This window comes from Pan paniscus, chromosome 19, assembly GCF_029289425.2.
Source record: "Pan paniscus chromosome 19, NHGRI_mPanPan1-v2.0_pri, whole genome shotgun sequence".
Lineage (NCBI taxonomy): Eukaryota > Metazoa > Chordata > Mammalia > Primates > Hominidae > Pan > Pan paniscus.
This window is the reverse complement of record NC_073268.2, coordinates 25,838,096-25,856,896: the sequence shown is the minus strand read 5'-3', so window position 1 is coordinate 25,856,896 and position 18,801 is coordinate 25,838,096. Positions and strand designations below refer to the sequence as shown.

The 18,801-nt window shown below is 51.2% G+C and overlaps 1 protein-coding gene and 1 long non-coding RNA gene across 13 annotated transcripts in view; one reads left to right on the top strand and one right to left on the bottom strand.

Annotated features, from left to right (window-relative positions):
* Nucleotides 1–17,196, top strand: part of LOC100973126 (uncharacterized) — a 42,497-nt gene extending 25,301 nt beyond the window's left edge. The window contains exons 6-7 of one of the 2 annotated variants that reach the window (XR_010110645.1): nt 4,347–7,359; nt 8,798–17,196. This is a non-coding gene — a long non-coding RNA (uncharacterized LOC100973126). Of the gene's footprint in view, nt 1–4,346; nt 7,360–8,797 lie in introns of those variants that run through there. The other variant, XR_010110646.1, reaches the window with a different exon arrangement.
* Nucleotides 1–18,801, bottom strand: part of PLXDC1 (plexin domain containing 1) — an 87,139-nt gene that overhangs the window by 14,967 nt on the left and 53,371 nt on the right. For all 11 annotated transcript variants that reach the window (XM_063599101.1, XM_034941977.3, XM_063599105.1 and 8 more), the window contains 2 exons: nt 5,499–5,594; nt 1,362–1,443 (listed from right to left, as the gene is read on the bottom strand). In XM_063599101.1, the coding sequence (XP_063455171.1) occupies nt 1,362–1,443; nt 5,499–5,594 (178 nt within the window). The remainder of the gene's footprint in view (nt 1–1,361; nt 1,444–5,498; nt 5,595–18,801) is intronic.

Genomic DNA, 18,801 nt, shown 5'->3' with positions numbered 1-18,801 from the left:
GGAAGAACACCTGGGAGACCTGATGGGCACACCCCATCCCCTCTGGGCCCAGAGCTGTGTCCTGTGTGCTAGGCAGGCTGCCTATAAAGGCGAGAACTTCTACATTTGCAGCAGGATATTGGAAAGGAGCAAAGGAATCCTGGAATTAATGTTACTCTTAGACTCCAGAGTGGGCCATGGTGCAGAGGCAAAGGAAATCACTGTGGCCAGGGCAGTGGCTCACGCCTTTGGGAAGGCCGAGATAGATGGATTACCTGAGGTCAAGAGTTTGAGACAAGCCTGGCCAACATGGTGAAACCCCATCTCTACTAGAAAAATACAAAAAAATTAGCTGGGTGTGGTGGTGTGTGCCTGTAATCCCAGCTACTCAAGAGGCTGAGGCAGGAGAATCGCTTGAACTCAGGAGGTAAAGGTTGCAGTGAGCCGAGATCACACCGTTGTACTCCAGCCTGGGCAACAAGAGCAAAACTCTGTCTCAAAAAAAAAAAAAAAGCACTGGAAAGGAGCAGCACGACAGCTGCACAGGAACTCAGAGACTATAATTTAGCAATTTTCAAGATTGCCTTAAAAGCCCTTGGAGTTCATAGGACTTCCCACTCTCATGAGAACTCTAGTCCCCAAGGAAATCTTTTTCTTCCCCCTCCTCCTGTCATTTATTTATCTTGGACAGGGAACAGAGCTTGAATGCTGAGTCTAATCTGTGAGGAAATGATTTCAGAACAAGGAGTGGAAGAGGAGATGGATTTAAGAACATTATCACTGAAACTGAATCTCACCCAGAATTTTCTGAGCTTCTAAAAGCAAGCAAACACAGCTTTTTAGCTCTCCCAACTTTCCATGGATGCCTGTAGTCCACACCCCTGGTCTTCAGAAAAATCCCTTGCAGCCCAAGAAAGATCTTGAGGTGGTGTTTTGGGGTCATGGGTCTTTGGACCAGACTTTGTCTCTGAACTGGCAGTTCTCACACTTGTTTGCAGATGAAGCATGATGTTAAAATGCAGCTTCCTGGGTTCTCTCCCAGAGATCCTGATACAGAGGGTCTGGGATGGGTCCCAGGAATCCAGTGTGTTTAACTGGAGCCCAGGGTCTAATGCCCACAGCTGTGGAACACTCTGAGAAGCCCTGTTCCAGGATGAACCCTCTCCTCCTGGGTGTGAGGAGGGAGCCTGAGTAGCTGGAATCCCTAAATGGTCTTCCAGAAGCCCCCAGGCCATGTTCTTGTCCTAAGAGTCAGAGTGGTACTGGCCAGAGATACTCTCATGTTGGCTGACTGTGGGCAGTGAGGCCAGGACGGGGCCATGCCACCCTCTTCCCCTCCACGGTCGGCCAGTGGGAGTCAGCAGGTAACCCTGGGCACAAACCTCTGGAGGACATGGCACCAGCTGCAGTTGAAGGTCAGGTCTGAGGACATGCAGGCGTCACAGCTCCTATGCTGCAGGCAGGCTGCAAGAGAGAAGGCAGTGGCCGCTCAGCACTGAGCCTCTCCTTGGGCTCCAAAGGGTGCAACTCTGAATTCCTGGTATTTACAGAACTATGGAGCCCCTGACTTTGAGGAGACCTTTAAGGTCATTAATGCCACCTCCCTTGGTCCAGTCCAGCCCCAATTCCTAACTTCTTTTTTTTTTTTTTTTTTTTTAAGGGATGAGGTCTCGCTGTGTTGCCCAGGTTGGTGTGTGATGACCTGATCATGGCTCACTATAGCCTCGAACTTCTGGGTTCAAGTGATCCTCCTGCCTCAGCCTCCCCACCATCTCTCCCTCCCTACCTACCTTCCTTTTTTCCTTCTTCTGTCCCTCACTCCCTTGTTCCCTGCCTCCCTCGCTTCCTCCCTCCCTAGCTTCCTTCCTTCTCACTAGAAGGTCAGGCCCTAAACTGGGTGCTGGGGATTCAGCAGTGAGACCTAGTCCCTGCCTTCTTAGGGCTTAGATTCATATGGGGACACAGACACTAAACAGATAATCAAAAATCACTACAGAATTAGAACTGTCATGAGGTCTATGACGGCAAATCACAAGGTGCTGTAAGTGTGTACAAAGGAATCTCACCTAGTTGGAGACATTATACTTTTAGGTGTGTATCCCACAGTCAAAGGGTTGAAAGGGATTTTTTAAAGGTCAGAGCATACAAAGTAGCAGGTATGTAGGATGAACAAGGCTAGAATCTACTGTATAACATGAGGACTGTAGGTAATAAAATTGTACTGTATGTGGAGTTCATGCTAAATGAGTAGATTTTAGCTGCTCTTGCCACAAGAACAAAAAATCTAAGGGAACTGTGAGATGATGGATATGTTAACTGCTTCATCATGGTAACCATCTCACTGTCTATATGCATCCCATAGCATCATGCTGTATACCTGAAATATGTACAATAAAAGTTATTGTTTTAAAAGATGCTCTGGTTGCCCCCAGTGCTTGTTGGGGGCACTCACTGCCCACTCCTGATGTTCGGTCCATGGGGAGAAAACAGCTCTCCTGGGAGAGAAGAAGTCAAGGCAGAAAGGTCCCATGTGCAGAGCCGAGAGGGGAACGGCCCAGACGTGGTCCCAGCAGCAGCCAGAACTGCTACCAGGCTGCACAGAGTGAAGGGGCTGGAATTAGTACGAATGAAGAGGGAGCGACAGCTGGGGCCCAGCCTGGGCAGGACAGAGCCAGAGAGCAGAGAGATTAGTGGGACCAGGTTGCTGGAGGGTGCGTGAACCCTTCTGGCACAGGCCAGGCACAGGAGCAGCAGGGCAGGGGGCGCAGTAGGCACGGGGGCTGGATTTAAGAGCTGTTCACTTGCAATCCAGTGCTACTCACTTTAATGAACTAGATGACCTCTGAGCGGTAAGTAGCTGTCACAAGGCCCGTATATTTGATTGCAAAGAGAGACAGGCACTCACCCAGAACAACTGTGTGCAGAAGGGCTTATCTTATAAGCAACAGAACAGAACACCTTGATAGCCACAAGAAGTGACAACTAACAACAGAAAAATGACCACTCATTTGATCAACATTGCATGCGTTTCTTCCTGTGTGAGTTCTCATGTGATCCATTAACTCAGGAGCCAATGTGCATTACATGGAGCCCCAGCAAGATGGCAGCTGGGAACCAGCCCTGGGTGAGTGGGAGAGAGGCTGCATGGGCACAGTGTGGCCACCTTCAGTCACTCTGGGAGGGACTGGCAGTGGGTGGCACTGTGTCCTTTTGTCTGCCGTGGTGTTGAAGGCCCTGGGAGAGTGGATGGAAAGAGCCATAGGCAGGAAAGGAGCAGGGGCTGCCCTGTGTAGGAGGATGAGCACTCTCTGGCTCTTTTGTTCCCTGTGTATCCAGAGGGTCTGGAACAGTGCCTGGCACATGGTATGTCGAATCAATATATAAGTGCTCTTGTTATCCCCATTTTATGGAGGAGGGAACTGAGGCTTGGAGAGAGTCGTGGAGCTGACAGTGAGAGGTCTGGGTTTGAACCAAGGTCTGTTTGAACATAGAGATCGAGCTCTTAGCCTTGAGGTTTCACTGTGGGTTTCCCCTGCCCCTTCCTCAGTTCTCACTCCCACCCCAGGCCACTTTTTTATGGGTCTCTCCTAGAAGAGGGACCAGGAGGGACCAGCTACAGAATATGATGGCTTGGAGATAAGCCACTCACCCCTCTGAAGTAATCTGGACAAGTCCTTCCCACACCCAAATGGTAAGGGAGAAGCCAGGGGATACAGAGAGTTTTCTCCCTATCTGGCTTCCCAGGGGCTCAAATCACAGCCTTGATAGCATTACCCCTCCTTCACCAGCTGCTTCCAGGTGGGAGCCCTGCCCTTGCCTTTCCCAGTGACTTTGGAGGCCCCTTAAAAGACTCCAGTCAAACTGGCCACAGAGAAACTCCTGGGATCCTCCTGGGGTATTCATAACACCTACTGACCTTTATTTCTCGTCAACATTTCAGATGGCCTGAATGCTATTAAATGCTCACAAAATTCACCGGAGGGGTGAGAAGTACCTTAAATGTACAGTGTCCCAGAAATGCATTCCCAAAACATTTCACTGCTTCCACCCAGGCAGTCAGCCCTGCCCTTGGATGTCCTTGCTCCTAAATGCAGTTTTATCCACATCATAGAGCCTGAGGTTTGCTCTCACCAGTCCTCGAGGAACCCTGGTTCTCAGGCCCTGAGCCTTCTGCCCCGATGGAGAGTGATAGGGTTGGGGTATGGCTGTGACCCCTAAAGTGTCCCAGCCCTGTGACCCCCTGGTGTCTGAGTCCTTTCTGTTGTCCAGGGAAAGACACCTGCTGAGCCCTGTCTGAGACATGGCCTAGCATTTGAGAAGATCCTCCCTCCTTCTCTTCCTCTTCCTTCTCCACCCCCTGCTCTCAGGACCTCCAAGGAAGAGGAAGCAGGGGTAAAGAGAGGCAAGAAATGCCACTGAAGACCGGGCATGGTGGCTCATGCCTGTAATTCCAACACTGGATATGGTGGCTCACGCCTGAAATCCCAGCACCAGGCGTGGTGGCTCACACCTGTAATCCCAGCACTTTGGGAGGCCGAGGTGGGTGGATCACTTGAGGTCAGGAGTTCAAAACCAGCCTGGCCGACAGAGTGAAACCCTATTTCTATTAAAAATACAAAAATTAGCCGGGCATGGTGGCGGGTGCCTGTAATCCCAGCTACTTGGGAGGCTGAGGCAGGAGAATCACTTGAACCTGGGAGATAGAGATTGCAGTGAGCCGAGATCACACCACTGCACTCTAGCCTGGGCAACAGAGTGAGACTGTCTCAAAAAAAAAAAAAAAAAAAGAAGAAGAAGAAGAAAAAGAAGAAATGCCACTGAGGCAGGGAGAAGGCCATGGCTTCAGCAGGAAGCTGGGGGCACCACAAGATGGGAGAGGAAATGAAGACCTTCATAAAACAACAAGAAGGAAGATGCTGTCCTCCTTCCCGCAGTCTCAGCTGTCCCAGCCCCATCCTGAAGAGCATCCACCGCGGATCCTGTGGGCTCCACAACAGCAGGTGGCTGCCTTCAGCATGGGTGAGTGGGGTGCAGAGGGCCAGGGTCCCATGGTTTATGGAGGCCACCTGCTAAATCCCTCCATTGCCTCCTGCCTGTGGACCGCAGCATCACCTCCTCTAAGGAGAATACAATGACAAACTGAGGCCCATCTAGTTCCTGGATCACCTTTTCTGGGGACTCAGTCTAGGCGTTCTCAGAGGTACAGCTTTCCCGGGTTTCAGTTATGTGGGAATAACAATAGCTGTCCTAGATCAAGCCCTAACCCCCACCCCAAACCCAGAATGGACCCATCAGTGTCAGAGCTGCGGCCGATGTGCTCAACTCCACCTAGGTGGTTCTCACCCTTACCCTATCTCTGGGAGGGAGGTGGCATCAGGCTCGGGTTACAAAAGAGAAATGGAGGGCCCTGAAAAGTTAGGTGGCTGCACAAAACAGGAGTCAGTCATGGGCCTGGGACATGAAGCCAGTCTGCTTGACTCCAGAGCTCTTTCCGGGATGGTGGAATGACCCCTACTCACTCGGCAATGGGGTGAACTCCACGGCCGACATGCTGGTGACCTTGCTGGGGTCCAGCTCTATGCGGTGGTATTCAAAGATGCTCCTTCGCCGAGATTCTGAAACAGAGGCAGAGCCTGTTGTCAGGAGCATATCACAGGCAGAGGGCATCGAGGCCTCTTCCCGGACAGTCTGACAGGTCAGCCTGCTGCACTGAAGGCAGTAAGTGCACCCAGCAGCCTGGGACAATGATGTTGGCGCTGCTGGAGACAGGGACAGGTGCGGACCTGGAGAGGAGAGTGTTGTGGTGTGAGGCTAAGTGACTCAACGCAGAGTCCTGGCTGCTCTTGGGGGCAGGACAAATGGGATCCCATGCTTGCTTCTCCTTGCCTCTGTGCCTTCACAACTGCTATTCCCCTGACCCAAGATGTTCTTCCACCCCTTCTTCCTGTCTAGCTCATCCTTGCAGATCTAGCTCAAGGGCCACTTCCCCTGAGCAGCCCTCCTTGGCCAGCTCCCTCCTCTGCCTGGCTCAGGCCAGGTGCCCCCCTCCCACTGCACTCACCACACTATGTGGACATGAGGGTCTATTTGGAGGCTGGGGATGTGTGAGACCATGATCATCTGGTCCTGAACCTCGCTGAGTGCTCTGTGAATGTCTGCAGATGGACAGGCTGACTTTTGCATGTTGCTGTCCACCATCCACCTCACCCCTCCTGGACAAATCCCCCAGCAAGGCTCAGGGCTTGCAGCCAGGCTCAAGTCCTACTTTGGTCCCTGCAGAAACTTCTCACAGGACCTCAGAGTCAGGAGATCCAAGTTCGTTCTAGTTCTGCTCACGACTTGCTGGATAACCTCAGGCAAGTCATTTGGACCTCAGTTTCTTGTCTGTGGAGTGGAAAGACAGAAACACCTACCACAACACCCTTGGGAGGAAAAAGCTGGAACTGTAGATGAAAGCCTTCTTTTTTAAAATGACAATCTGAGGTGCTCTGATACTTCTCTCTAGGCCACGATACCCACCCAGGAACCATGACTTGGGGTTGGTTTTCTTCAATTTTGAAAGGCAGGCAGCCCAGCCAGGCATGGTGGCTCATGCCTGTAATCCCAGCACTTTGGGAGGCCGAGGCAGGTGGATCACTTGAGGTCAGGAGTTCGAGACCAGCCTGGCCAACAGGGTTTTTAGTAGAAACCCTGTCTCTACTAAAAATACAAAAATTAGCTGGGTGTGGTGGTACACGCCTGTAATCCCAGCTACTTGAGAGGCTGAGGCAGGAGAATCGCTTGAACCTGGGAGGCAGAGGTTGCAGTCAGCTGAGATTGTGCCACTGCACTCCAGCCTGGGTGACAAGAGCAAGACTGAAAAAAAAAAAAAAGAGAGAGAGAGAGAGAAAAAGAAAGAAAGAAAGAAAGAGAAAAAGAATAGAAAGAAAAGAAAGAACAGAAAGAAAGAAAAGAAAGAAAAAAGAATAAGAAGCAGACAGCCAGGAATTGAGCTTTGAGAATGAGTTACCCCACAAGAGGAAAGAACCACTCAGTGTTTGGTCCGCCCAACACCCTTTCGTCTTCTGGAAACAGCAGCATTCCCCTTGGGGTACTGTGCCTGGCCCATTCCTACAGGTGGACTGAACCACAGCTGCCATCTTCTTCCATGATCCTGCCTCTCTGGCCACGCTGTGATTGTTCCAGGCCTGGGTATCGGCTGTGAGCTGGACCAATCAGAGACCTCCCCTGGGACTTTTCAACTGTAACCAAGAGGCCTTTTGCTGTCTGGTAATGAAGCTGAGAAGATGCAGGCTCAGAGCCTGTGAATGGCCACAGTACCGGGCTCATGGGGAAAGGCAGAGAATGAAGCCACCTCATGGAGAGAAACAGGAAGTGCTGGTATGTTCTGGGCCCTGGGGTTCCAGGACCTGCCCCACTATTCAGCTCTTCTTTTGGTTCTTTGGGCTACTTCAGTATCCTCCGTGCACCCCCCTTTTCCATTTAAGCGAGTTTGAATTGGGTTTTCGTCACTAGAAGTAGGTGGGGACATACGTTTCTCGCTCGGCTGAAGGTGGTTTGGAGGAAAATTTCCCAAGGTGGCAGAAGACCTGAGTAGGGGCATCCACAAAGGGGTGGGCGTCCCGTGCCACTGCTGGGTGCCCCACCCCCACATCCCCTCCTATGTAAGGAATCTAGAGGAGCTTTGTCCATGGTTCACATAGTATCTCATTATTTATTTACTTACTGAGACTGAGTCTCACTCTGTCACCCAGGCTGGAGTGCAGTGGGATGATCTCGGCTCACTGCAACCTCTGCCTCCCAGGTTCAAGCAATTCTCCTGCCTCAGCCTCCCGAGTAGCTGGGATTACAGGTGCCCACCACCACACCTGGCTAATATTTTGTATTTTTGGTAGAGAGGGGGTTTCACCATATTGGCCAGGCTGGTCCCAAACTCCTGACCTCAGGTGATATGCCTGCCTCAGACCCCCAAAATGCTGGGATTACAGGTGTGAGCCACCATGCCTGGCCTGTATCTCATTATTTATTTATCCTTAACATTGGAATTAGTCCCTCCTACTTAACCCAGGACTGCGCCCCCGTGGGTCTGGCACCAAAGCATGCTCTCTTCCCAACACAATGCCCTGCTGCAGGACACTTCAGCCCCTGAAACATTCAAGACCTTGGAATGTCATTCCATGCAGTGAAAAGAAGACTGCTCTGGCATTGGTGTCAGTAAAGATTCCCTGGAGCTGAGCAGCATCTACATCCCTGAGGCCTATGTCTGAAATGCTGGTGCCCCCCACTCCCATGCCACTAGGAGGGTGCACCTGCTACCCACAGGCCAGATGCTGCTCCAGGCTGAGTGGAAAGGGGAAAGCAGATGGGGGCACTGATGAGAGCATGGAGGAAAAGAAGCTCGGCCCCCGGAGGGTGACCACACAAGGAGAGGAGGCTTAGGGTTGCCGCAGCTGGGCAGACAGGCTCTGCCCTTACCGCCTGTGTGACCTTGGACAAGGGACTCAGTGAGCCGCATCCACACATGGGGCTGGTGATGCCATGCGAATGGTGTTGTCCTGAGAATTAAGGGAGACACTCAACGCACAAGGACCCCAGGAGCCCTCGAAGCATGTGAGCCCCTTTTCTCTCTGCCCCGACTGCTTTTTTGCTGTTCTTCTCATGGCTGAGACTCTAGGGCATTTTCAGCCTCTTCTAACCCCTCAAAGTCCACCTTAAGCAATGTTTATAAACTTGAACATGAGGAGGAAGGATGGCATGCATTGCTTTCTCTTTCCTGTCCTTACTCTGTCTTTCTCCCTCTGTCTCTCTCTCTCTCTAGGACGGCATATTTCTTGTCAGCAAGTCTGATGGGTCCCCCAGTTCCCCGCTGCTGTGGAGAGAGAGGAGGCCCACAGAGGCGGCCTGACCGCGGTACTGTGCTGGCACTCCAGACACCCTGTTCCCACCCGTCATCCTGCAGGCCTCTCCTCTCTTCTGCTGCCCCCACAGTCCAGGCTGCCTGCTTCTCCTGCTGTGGATGCCACTGCCCCCACCCTAGCTTCCCCTTGTTTCTTCCTGATTACTGTTTCTTGCTTTTACCACCACTGGAGAATGAGGTCATGGGAGCAGTGGGGGACGGCAGTGCTCAGGTGGTGAATGGACTGGGGACCCTGGAGACTGAGGTGAATTTCCCACGCCCCCTCTGAGGGCTGCTCAGAGAGTACTTATCTTGGAATCCATCTCCCCGCAACACACACCCACTGACTCCCATGGGGAGAGGCGGTGGAGAGGACTTTAGCCTTGGTCTTCCTTTCCTACCAGGAGGATGACAGCTCTAGCCCTGCAGCTCCTTCCTTTGCCCGACTCCTGCACTGGAGCCGGATGGTTTAGAATGAGATCCAGGCCTCCTCCCACGTCTCCCTCCCTTCCTTCCATCCCAGGCAGATCAGGGAACTTGCTCCTCCTCAGGAAAACAGCTGGACAGAGTGGGTGGGATGAGGAGTCCAGGTGGTCCCCAAGGCGAGCACTGCGCAGGTGTGGGCTTTATGAGAGAGGAGATGAGCTACAGCTGCAGAGACTCAGACATATCAGGTTGAGAGAGCAAGGGAGTTAAGAAGTCAAGTTGGCTGTACACCTGTAATCTCAGCATTTTGGGAGGCCGAGGCAGGTGGATCACTTGAGGTCAGGAGTTTGCAACCAGTCTGGCCAACATGGTGAAACCCCGTCTCTACTAAAAATTTAAAAAATTAGCCAGGCGTGGTGGTGAGCACCTGTAATCCCAGCTACTTGGGAGGCTAAGGCGGGAGAATTGCTTGAACCCGGGAGGTGGAGGCTGCAGTGAGCTAAGATTGCACCACTGCACTCCAGCCTGGGCAACAGAGTGAGACTCTATCTCAAAAAAAAAAAAAAAAAATCAAGTTGTCTTGCCATTCATTCATAAGTGGGGAAACTGAGGTTCAGACAGATTAACCCATAGACGGATACAACTTTGTATAGCACTTTACTTTTTCATTTATTTATTTATTTAGAGACAGGGTCTCGCTCTGTCACCCAGGCTGGAGTGTAATGGCGCAATCACAGTTCACTGCAGCCTTGACCTCCCAGGCTCAGTAATCCTGCCTCAGCCTCCCAAGTAGCTGGTATTACAGGCACACCCCATCATGCCTGGCTAATTTTTGTATTTTTAGTAGAGATGGGTCTCCCTGTACTACCCAGGCTGGTCTCCAACTCCCGGGCTCAAGCAATCTGCCTGCCTCAGCCTCCCAAAGTGCTGAGGTTCTAGACATGAGCCACCACACAGGCCACATCTCTTTACAATTTACCAAGCCTAGCCATTAAGTAGACGGAAAACATCTACTTAAACGAGAAAACTACAAGAGCACAGCGCCACCATGCAGCACATTTGTTGACTCCTTCAGCATGTTGGTGCAGACACCTGCTCTGTGCAGGGGCTGTGCTGAGTGCAGAGCACTCCGTGAGCTCGCAGCCTTGCAGGTTCCCTGGAGCTGCACCATCTCATTTCCCCTTACAACTTCCTGAGGTGCACAGACAGACATCGCTGCTCTCCCCACTTTACAAAGGAGAAAAGTGAGATCGGAGAGGGGACGTTATTTGCCCAAAGCCACACAGTCTTTGTTTTAAAATCAGAGGCTAGACTTTTAAAAAACCTCAGGGCTGGAAGCCACTGTGGCTCCAGAAAGTCACCAAAGTTGTGAGTGCAGATAAATATTTAACAACTGCCTGGGGGCTGGGGTGCAGGTAGGGGCAGAGGAGTCCTGAATTGCTGTTGTTGCCAATTTCTGTGGTGTAAATACTTCCACGGTAGCTGACTTCCAGCTACCCTTTCAAAAAAGTTACTGAACATGGAGTTAGGAAGAGACATGTTCAGTTGCCTCTAACCCAGCTGCATACATGATCTCCAGCACACCCCTGCTGAGAGCTTCCTGATTTGTGTTTCTAAAAGAGTCAAAGGGAAACATTTACATTTCTTTCTTTTTTGTTTTGTTTTGTTTTGTTCGAGACAGGGTCTCACTCTGTTGCCAGGCTGGAGTGCCGTGGTGCAATCACGGCTCACTGCAGCCTTGGCTTCGTGGGCTCAAGTGATTCTCCCACTTCAGTCCCTGCCCCCAGCTCCACCTCCCCCACCAAAGGCTCATGCCCTGGTAATTTTTTTTTATTCTTTGGTAGAGACAGGGTCTCCCTATGTTGCCCAGGCTGGTCCCAAACTCCTGGCCTCAAGCAATCCTCCCGCCTCCAATTCCCAAAGTGCTGGGGTTACAGGCGCGAGCCACTGCGTCAGGCCACATCTCTTTACAATTTACCGAGCCCAGTTGTTTATTTAAAAATAAAAAAATCTATTTAAAAATTACGGGCACAGTGGCTCATGCCTGTAATCCCAGCACTTTGGGAGGTCAAAGTGGGCGGGTCACCTGAGGTCAGGAGTTTGAGACCAGCCTGGCCAACATGGTGAAACCTCATCTCTATAAAAATACAAAAATTAGCCAGGCATGGTGGCATGCACCTGTAATCCCAGCTACCCGGGTGGCTGAGGTAGGGGAATCGCTGGAACCCGGGAGGCAGAGGCTGCAGTGAGCCGAAATTGCACTATTGCACTCCAGCCTGGGCGACAGAGAAAGACTCCGTCTTAAAAAATATATATATATATACACACACACACACACATATAATTAAGCCAAAATCCAAAAGATGGAATGACTGTGTGTTTGTCTCCTAAAGAACCCTAAGTCTGAGAGAGGAGACCCCGTGGCAAGCCTCGTGAATATCAGGCAGTAACTGCCAGGTGTCTACAGAGTCACTGTGGCTCTAAGAGGAGGGAACCCTCCATGGAAAGCTGAGGTGGCGAGGGGTCCACAGAGCCCCGCACACGCATGTGCACACCCCAGCCCTCCAAGACACACACACACCTGCACATGAGCACATACTCATATGCACACACATATGCGACCCTTTGACACAAGAAAGACCCTTTGCCAAGCCCGAGTGGGATCTGACAGAGATTGGAGGATGGGCACCTTTTTGTAATTCACATGCCCAGAGGTGGCACCAAGGCCACCTGTGCTGCAGGTGCCCCTGAGTGATGCCAATGGCTATGAGAAGGTGGCCTGGGCTCTGAGTAAGCCTGGGGGCCTGGGAATATCTAGATGAGGATGGAAAGTTTGAAGCAGACTTTCACACACCATCCCCACTCATTACTCCCAGGGGCCATCTCTCCTTCCCCTTCAGCACCAAAATGCAATGGGATCAAAAATAAACATGAAACTCCAAGTCTCCCATGTCCTGACTTCCAGGGTGCCTGAGGCCATAGGTTCTAGAGTCCAATGTCAACCTTTCTTGCTTCAACTGCCTCATACTTCAAGACTCAGCTCAAATGACGTCCCCTCCTTGAAGACTTCCCCTACTCTCAGGCAAAGTGACTGCCCCCCGACCCAGCCCCACTCTGAGTCTACAACTCCCTGAGCAATGTCCAGTGTCCCCCATTACATCGCTTGGTCAATATCTGCTCTCCTGGCCACTCCCGCAGCCAGACCACAAGCTCCGCTAAGACAGAGTCTGCATGGAATTTATCTCTGTACCTCATCCCCTAGCACCAGGCCTTGCACTTAACAGGACCTTAAGAAATGACTGTGAGTGAATGAATGGGTTACAAATAGTCATGAAAACCTCAGCAACTTATAACGTCAGCCCACAGCCCAAAGGAAGCACGCCCTTCCTCCCCAGCCCACCACAAATTACTGCCATTCTCAAAAGGACAACCCTGAAAGACCACAGTAAACCAGACATGCCCCCTCCTAAGCTAGAGCCCAAAGCGGGAGGAGAGCTGGCTTTCAGGATTTCTCCACCTGCAAGGCTGCAGGGCAGAGCTTTCCCTCATCAGAAGGAAGGGGAAATGGGAGGGACAAAGGGACTCAGGGTGGGGCACGGATAGAGACTCGGACTTTTCAAGGGAACTGAGTTCGAGGATAGAGACACAAGTGGCAGCCAGGGAAGGCAAGTCTCCTAGGAACCTCACACCAGGCTCTAGGGATGGGTTTCCCCACCATCCAGGCTGGGGGGTAGAGTTGGGGATGTGCCCCAAGCATGGGTGCAGCCAGGGACGCCAGCTGTCCTCTGAAAATACAGTCCTTCCAGCGGAGTCGGGGAGGCTGAGTGGTGGCAGAAAGGGGGATGAGGGTGGGGGGTGGAACTATATCTCTAATTGAAACTATTTGCTCACTTCAACTGCCAGCTTGTACTTGTTCGAGTGTGGGTTTGGTGATATTTTTATTTTTTTAATAAAAGAATCCTTACGCCCCCCCCCCCCCGCCTGGGTTATTTGTTTTGGATTGTTTCACCAACATCTGGAGCTTGCCCAAGACAATGACTTCCATCTCCATGACCAACAGATCCTTTCTGGAACCAAGACGCAGGCTGCCCCAGAGCACCATTTCTGGCAGTTTAAGGCGTTCTGTTTTATCTCTGCTTCCAGGCATCAAAGATTCAGAAATACTCAGGTCCAGACTTGGCAAACACTGCTGCCCAAACAAGAAATGTTTTTGTTTTTTGTCTTTTTTTTTGGGGGGGGGGGGTTGTGTTTTGTTTTTGTTTTTGTTTTTGAGACAGGGTCTTGCTCTGTCGCCCAGGCTGGAGTGCAGTGGCACAATATCAGCTCACTGCAGCCTCCACCTCCCGGGTTCAAGCAATTCTCCTGCCTCAGCCTCCCGAGGAGCTGGGATTACAGGTGCCCGCCACCACACCTGGCTGATTTCTGTATTTTTAGTAGAGACGGGTTTCACCATCTTGGCCAGGCTGGTCTCAAACTCCTGGCCTCAAACGATCCACCCACCTCGGCCTCTCAAAGTGCTGGGATTACAGGCGTAGCCACCATGCCTGGCCCCAAACAAGTAATGTTAATGGTTCAAGTGAGAGGTTTGCATGTCCCTTTGTGTTTCAATGCCAGATGCCCATGGGAGAGTGCTGGCTTGGCCAGAAGAAGTTAGGAGATGACAGGTCGATCCACAAACTCCCACCTGGAATGGGTGGTTACCGTATAAAAAAATCTAAGAGGTTGGGTTGGGAAAAAGTCTTCATGCATTCTTTTGTTCCTTGGCTCATGTGATTATTCATTCAATAATCACGAGTGGAGCCCCAGCAGGGGACCCTGCCCCACGGGGGAGAAGTAGGGGGGTCCCTCAGCATTGAAGCAAAGCAGAAAAAGGCAGAGAAAGAAGAGGCCAGAAATGACTCAGGGAGCAGAGTAGTGGGAAAAACAGAAGTGAGAAGGGAAAAGAGGGAAGGATGGGCCCCCAGATGGATTAAAAACTTCCAACGAAGGGCACTTTAAAGGATCCTTTATCAGAAAAGGCAAAATCGGCCAGATCCTCAGCTTCTCCCTGCACCCACTTCCTCACGTGGCTGCCCCTAGATCCCTTCTGTAGCCAGCTCTGGGACCCACCCCTCCCTTACCTGCAGCCTGGCAGGAAGGTACACACAGCTCAGGCCCTGACATATATCTGGACTCAAGTCTGCCTCGGAAAGGACAGGAAAGTTCCGGTAAAGGAGGAAGACCAGCATGTTGGGGCCATCCGAGGCCATTCGGGGCCAGCCAAGGGGCAGGCTACATTCTGGAGCTCTTTGTAAGAAAATCCTCACTAACTGATCCCACTAATTCAGAATCCCTGTCAGTTTCAATGTTGGCCATGCTAAAGTTGCTTTTATGCTAACCATGAAATAAAGAGTTTCTTAAGCAAATGAACAGAGGAAATAATATTGACTTCTGGCGGTCTCCCCAGCCACATAGCGGATACACTGTCCTGTGTGTTTTGAGTGCCTCTGCAAACAGATGCTGCTAATTGCACATGACTTTTCTTTTCACCAAAGATGCTTTGCAGACTCTGCTGAAAAGCCTGCGGAAGAGTTTATACGAGGAAGTACTGGTAAGAACTCTTGTGGTTTTCAGCCTCTTGTACCCTCTCCCCCAGGAGTGAGGCTGTGAAGAGTCCTCCCCATCGCACCTCCCATCCCCTTCGCTAGCAGGGGTGGGGAGGAAAGTGTTTAGAACCTGGGGGAGGAGAGTTTTCCCCAGACAGGGTTCAGTGGCTGAGGATTCCTAAATAGTGAGGAATCAAACTCCCCTCCTCACACTGCCCCAGGCAGGGAGCAGTCAAACCTGGGCACAAGGACAGTGACGCCACCCATTCTGTATGATCAGGTGGGCTTGGTCAATAGGATTATCCATGGTGATCATAGGGTCTACAGACCAGATGGCTCTTCCTGAACTTGTTTCCTTTAAGACATGATCATTTGGGGTTTACTATTACCTGCAGCTCAATCTAATCCAAACAAATTCCCTGCTTGCCGGATTGAATGTGAGACCCAAAGTCATCTGACCCCTTAGCCACATAAAAGCCATTTCTCCCCAGGAGCAGAGGCTGTGGCCCATTTTAAACCCCAATGAGGGCCATGGATACTGTCCCAAAAAAACGCATGGATGTGAACATGTTCCACTTGCATTTCAATACTCCACATACAGGCCTTGCACGGTGGCTCACATCTGTAATCCAGTGCTTTGGGAGGCCAAAGCCGGAGCATGGCTTGAGCGTAAGAATTCAATACCACCCTATTTTATTATTTGTCTTTACAAATAATAAATAAATAAATAAATAAATAAATAAATAAATAAATAAGCTGGGCATGGTGGTGCACACCTATAGTCTCAGCTACTCAGGAGGCTGAGGCAGGAGGATCGCTTAAGCCCAGAAAGTTGAGGTTGCAGTGAGCTATGATTGTGCTACTGCACTTCGGCCTGAGCGACAGAGCAAGACCCTGTCTATAAAAAAAAAAAAAAAAAGGCCAGGTGCAACGGCTCACACCTGTAATCCCGGCACTTTGGGAGGCCAAGGTGGGCGGATCACCTGAGGTCAGAGTTCAGGACCAGCCTGGCCAACATGGTGAAACCCCATCTCTGCTAAAAAATACAAAAATTAGTCAGGCATGGTGGCGGGCACCTATAATCACAGCTACTCCAGAGGCTGAGGCAGGAGAATTGCTTGAACCCAGGAGGTGGAGGTTGCAGTGAGCCGAGATTGCGCCATTGTACTCCAGCCTGGGCAACAACAGTGAAACTCCATCTCAAAAAAAAAAAAAAAATCCATTAACAATTTTAAGATTCCCAGACTTCCTGAATTTTATGCCTGTTCCCGTAAGCTAAAAACCTCTGACAAAAAGGGATGCAATTTCCAAAACACTCAACTCCCAAACTCAAGTGGTGTCAGACCCCTGTTCTCACCTAGAGTCACAATAGAGCAGAGGACAAGGTCTATGCTATGTCCATTCCCTTCAGCGGTGCCCTAACCCCAGCAACTAGGTCCACTTTCTTGTAGTTACTCATTTTCTAAAAATGTTAGTGCCTGCCCACTGGGCTCAGTGCTGGGGGCCATAGAGAGCCCCCAAGGAATTCACACCTAGCTGGGGAGGACGATAAGTTCTATGTTAAGAGTATCAGCATTTGTTCTCGCCACCACTAGAAAGAAAAGAAGAAGAAGAAAAAAGTATCAGCAAAGTGCCGGGGGGAAGAAGAGGAAGCCGTGAATTCCACTGCATGGCGGAGTGGTTACTTGCACAGCATCTGACCTGGGCCGCTGGAGAGGGAGAATGGTGCCAAGCAGTAAAAAAGATTGGAGTAAGAGGCGTTTTATACAAGGGGACTGTGTCGTACCGATGTGGACAGCCCTTAGCATGTTCAGGGAACCCAGGGGACACAGACCAGAGCTGCCCAGGCAGAGGGCGGTGAGCAGAGGGAGGGTTTGGAAATGCGCCTGCGTGGTTGACTGCACCCAGCTGTGCCCAGCCTTGAATGCCACACTGAGGATTTTGACCTGACCTGTGGGCAGCAAGGAGTCAGAGAGTGATGTGATCGGATCTGATGGTGACAAGGAGGAACAGGAGACAGAGGGAAGGAGGACGAGGCCGGGAGCTGCTGGCAGTGTCTGGGGGTCAGGTGCTGGCTTTCACCTGGCAGGTAGACCCAACACCTCAGCACACAGCACCTGGAGTCAGACTCCAACCACTCCCACCACCGAGATTTCCTCCTGATCCTGCAGAGCAGACATAGCCTCCCTGCTCTTTCAGGTGGGTTGTGCTTCCCCGCCCCCTTCACCCCTCATCTCTCTGGTTTGCTCTAAAGGAGCTTCTCATTCCAGAATCACAGAGGAGCCTCAGAGGCAGATGCTACTGGGGATCTGACCCCCTCTAATTCACCCTCATTCCACAGCTTGATCAGGCACACGTTTCCTGAGACTCTGCCTGGAAGAAGCCCTGTGAGGGAGGTGCAGATGAAACAGACACATCCCTGCCCCGACAGTGGGCTCAGTAATGTACACGGGATGCAGGATAGGGAAGGAAATAAGGCACAGACACCAAGAACAGTCCCAAGAAGCAGCCTGGGGAGTTTGCACACCCCACTCTGTGGGTGTTTGGGGGAGCTGAGGAGGAAAAGATTCCCCTGGGTGGAATGGGAGTGGGTCAGTCTAAGAAAGGCTCAGTGGTGGACTCCAGGATTTAAATGGAGAAGATCTGGACTTGAATTCTTCCTTTCATAGCTGTGTGACCACGGATAAGTCACTCTACCTCTCTGAACATTTGTGTCCTCATTTAGAAAGGGACAAATGTACAAACTCACAATGGGGAAGATCCAAGACACTGTCCAGCTTAGTGCATGGGAAACAGGATTATAATCAGTGTGGTAGGCAGACGCTAGCATGGCCCCCAGAGAGCCTCTACGGTGGCTGCCTGGTATCCACACCCAGGTGCAATCCAGTCCCTGAGCGTAGACTGGATCCGTGACTTGGTTCTAGCCAGCGGAATGTGGCAAAAAAGATAGGATGTTACATCTAAAATTAAGCTATAAAAAGACCCTGGTTTGCGTCTTCCTCGCCCTCTGCTTTTGTCTCGCTTGCCTGCTCTGATGGAAGCCAGCTGCCATATCATGGGGAAGTTTACCAGGCAAGGAGCCAAAGAAGGCCTCCTTGGGGAACTGAATCCTGAATTCTGAATCCTGAATCCTGCCAAACCACATGAAAGCTCTGAAGCCGGTCCCAACCCTCCCCACCTGCCACCCCATCACGGGGGTAACTGTGACCCTGGCTAACACTTTTTTTTTTTTTTTTTGAGACAGAGTTTCACTCTTTCACCCAGTGAAATCGTGAGTGAGTGGTGTGAGGAGTGAGGTGGTGCGATCTCAGCTCACTGCAAGCTCCGCCCCTCGGGTTCAAGCGATTCTCCTGCCTCAGCCTCCCAAGTAGCTGGGATTATAGGTACCCATCACCACACCCAGCTAACTTTTGTATTTTTAGTAAGGATGGGGTTTCGACATATTGGCCAGGCTGGTCTCAAACTCCTGACCTCAGGAGATCCCCTGCCTTGGCCTCCCAAAGAACTGAGATTACGGGCGTGAGCCACCGTGCCTGGCCGCTGGCTAACACTTCAGTCGCAGCCTGTGAAAGACCTTGAATGAGAGGTCCTGGCTGAATTGTGCTTTGCTTCCTGATCCATAAAAACTCTGAGATAATATGTTGCAGTTTTAAGCCACTAAATTGTGGAGCAATTTGTTATACAGCTGTAGCTAACTAATGCAACCAGGTGATACGGAGATGATTTATCAACTGGCTCAACACAGGCGTTTACCAACCAGTCAGAGCAGATGCTGCCTGCAGCCATGGAGCCGGGTCCTGGAGCCCAGGCTGTAATACTTGATAGAGGACTGGGAGTGCGGGGGGCTAAGGGGAGGGCAGGAGGGGTCGTGGGAGGTACGAGGGGGCTCAAATCAGCAGCAATTTGCCAACAAGA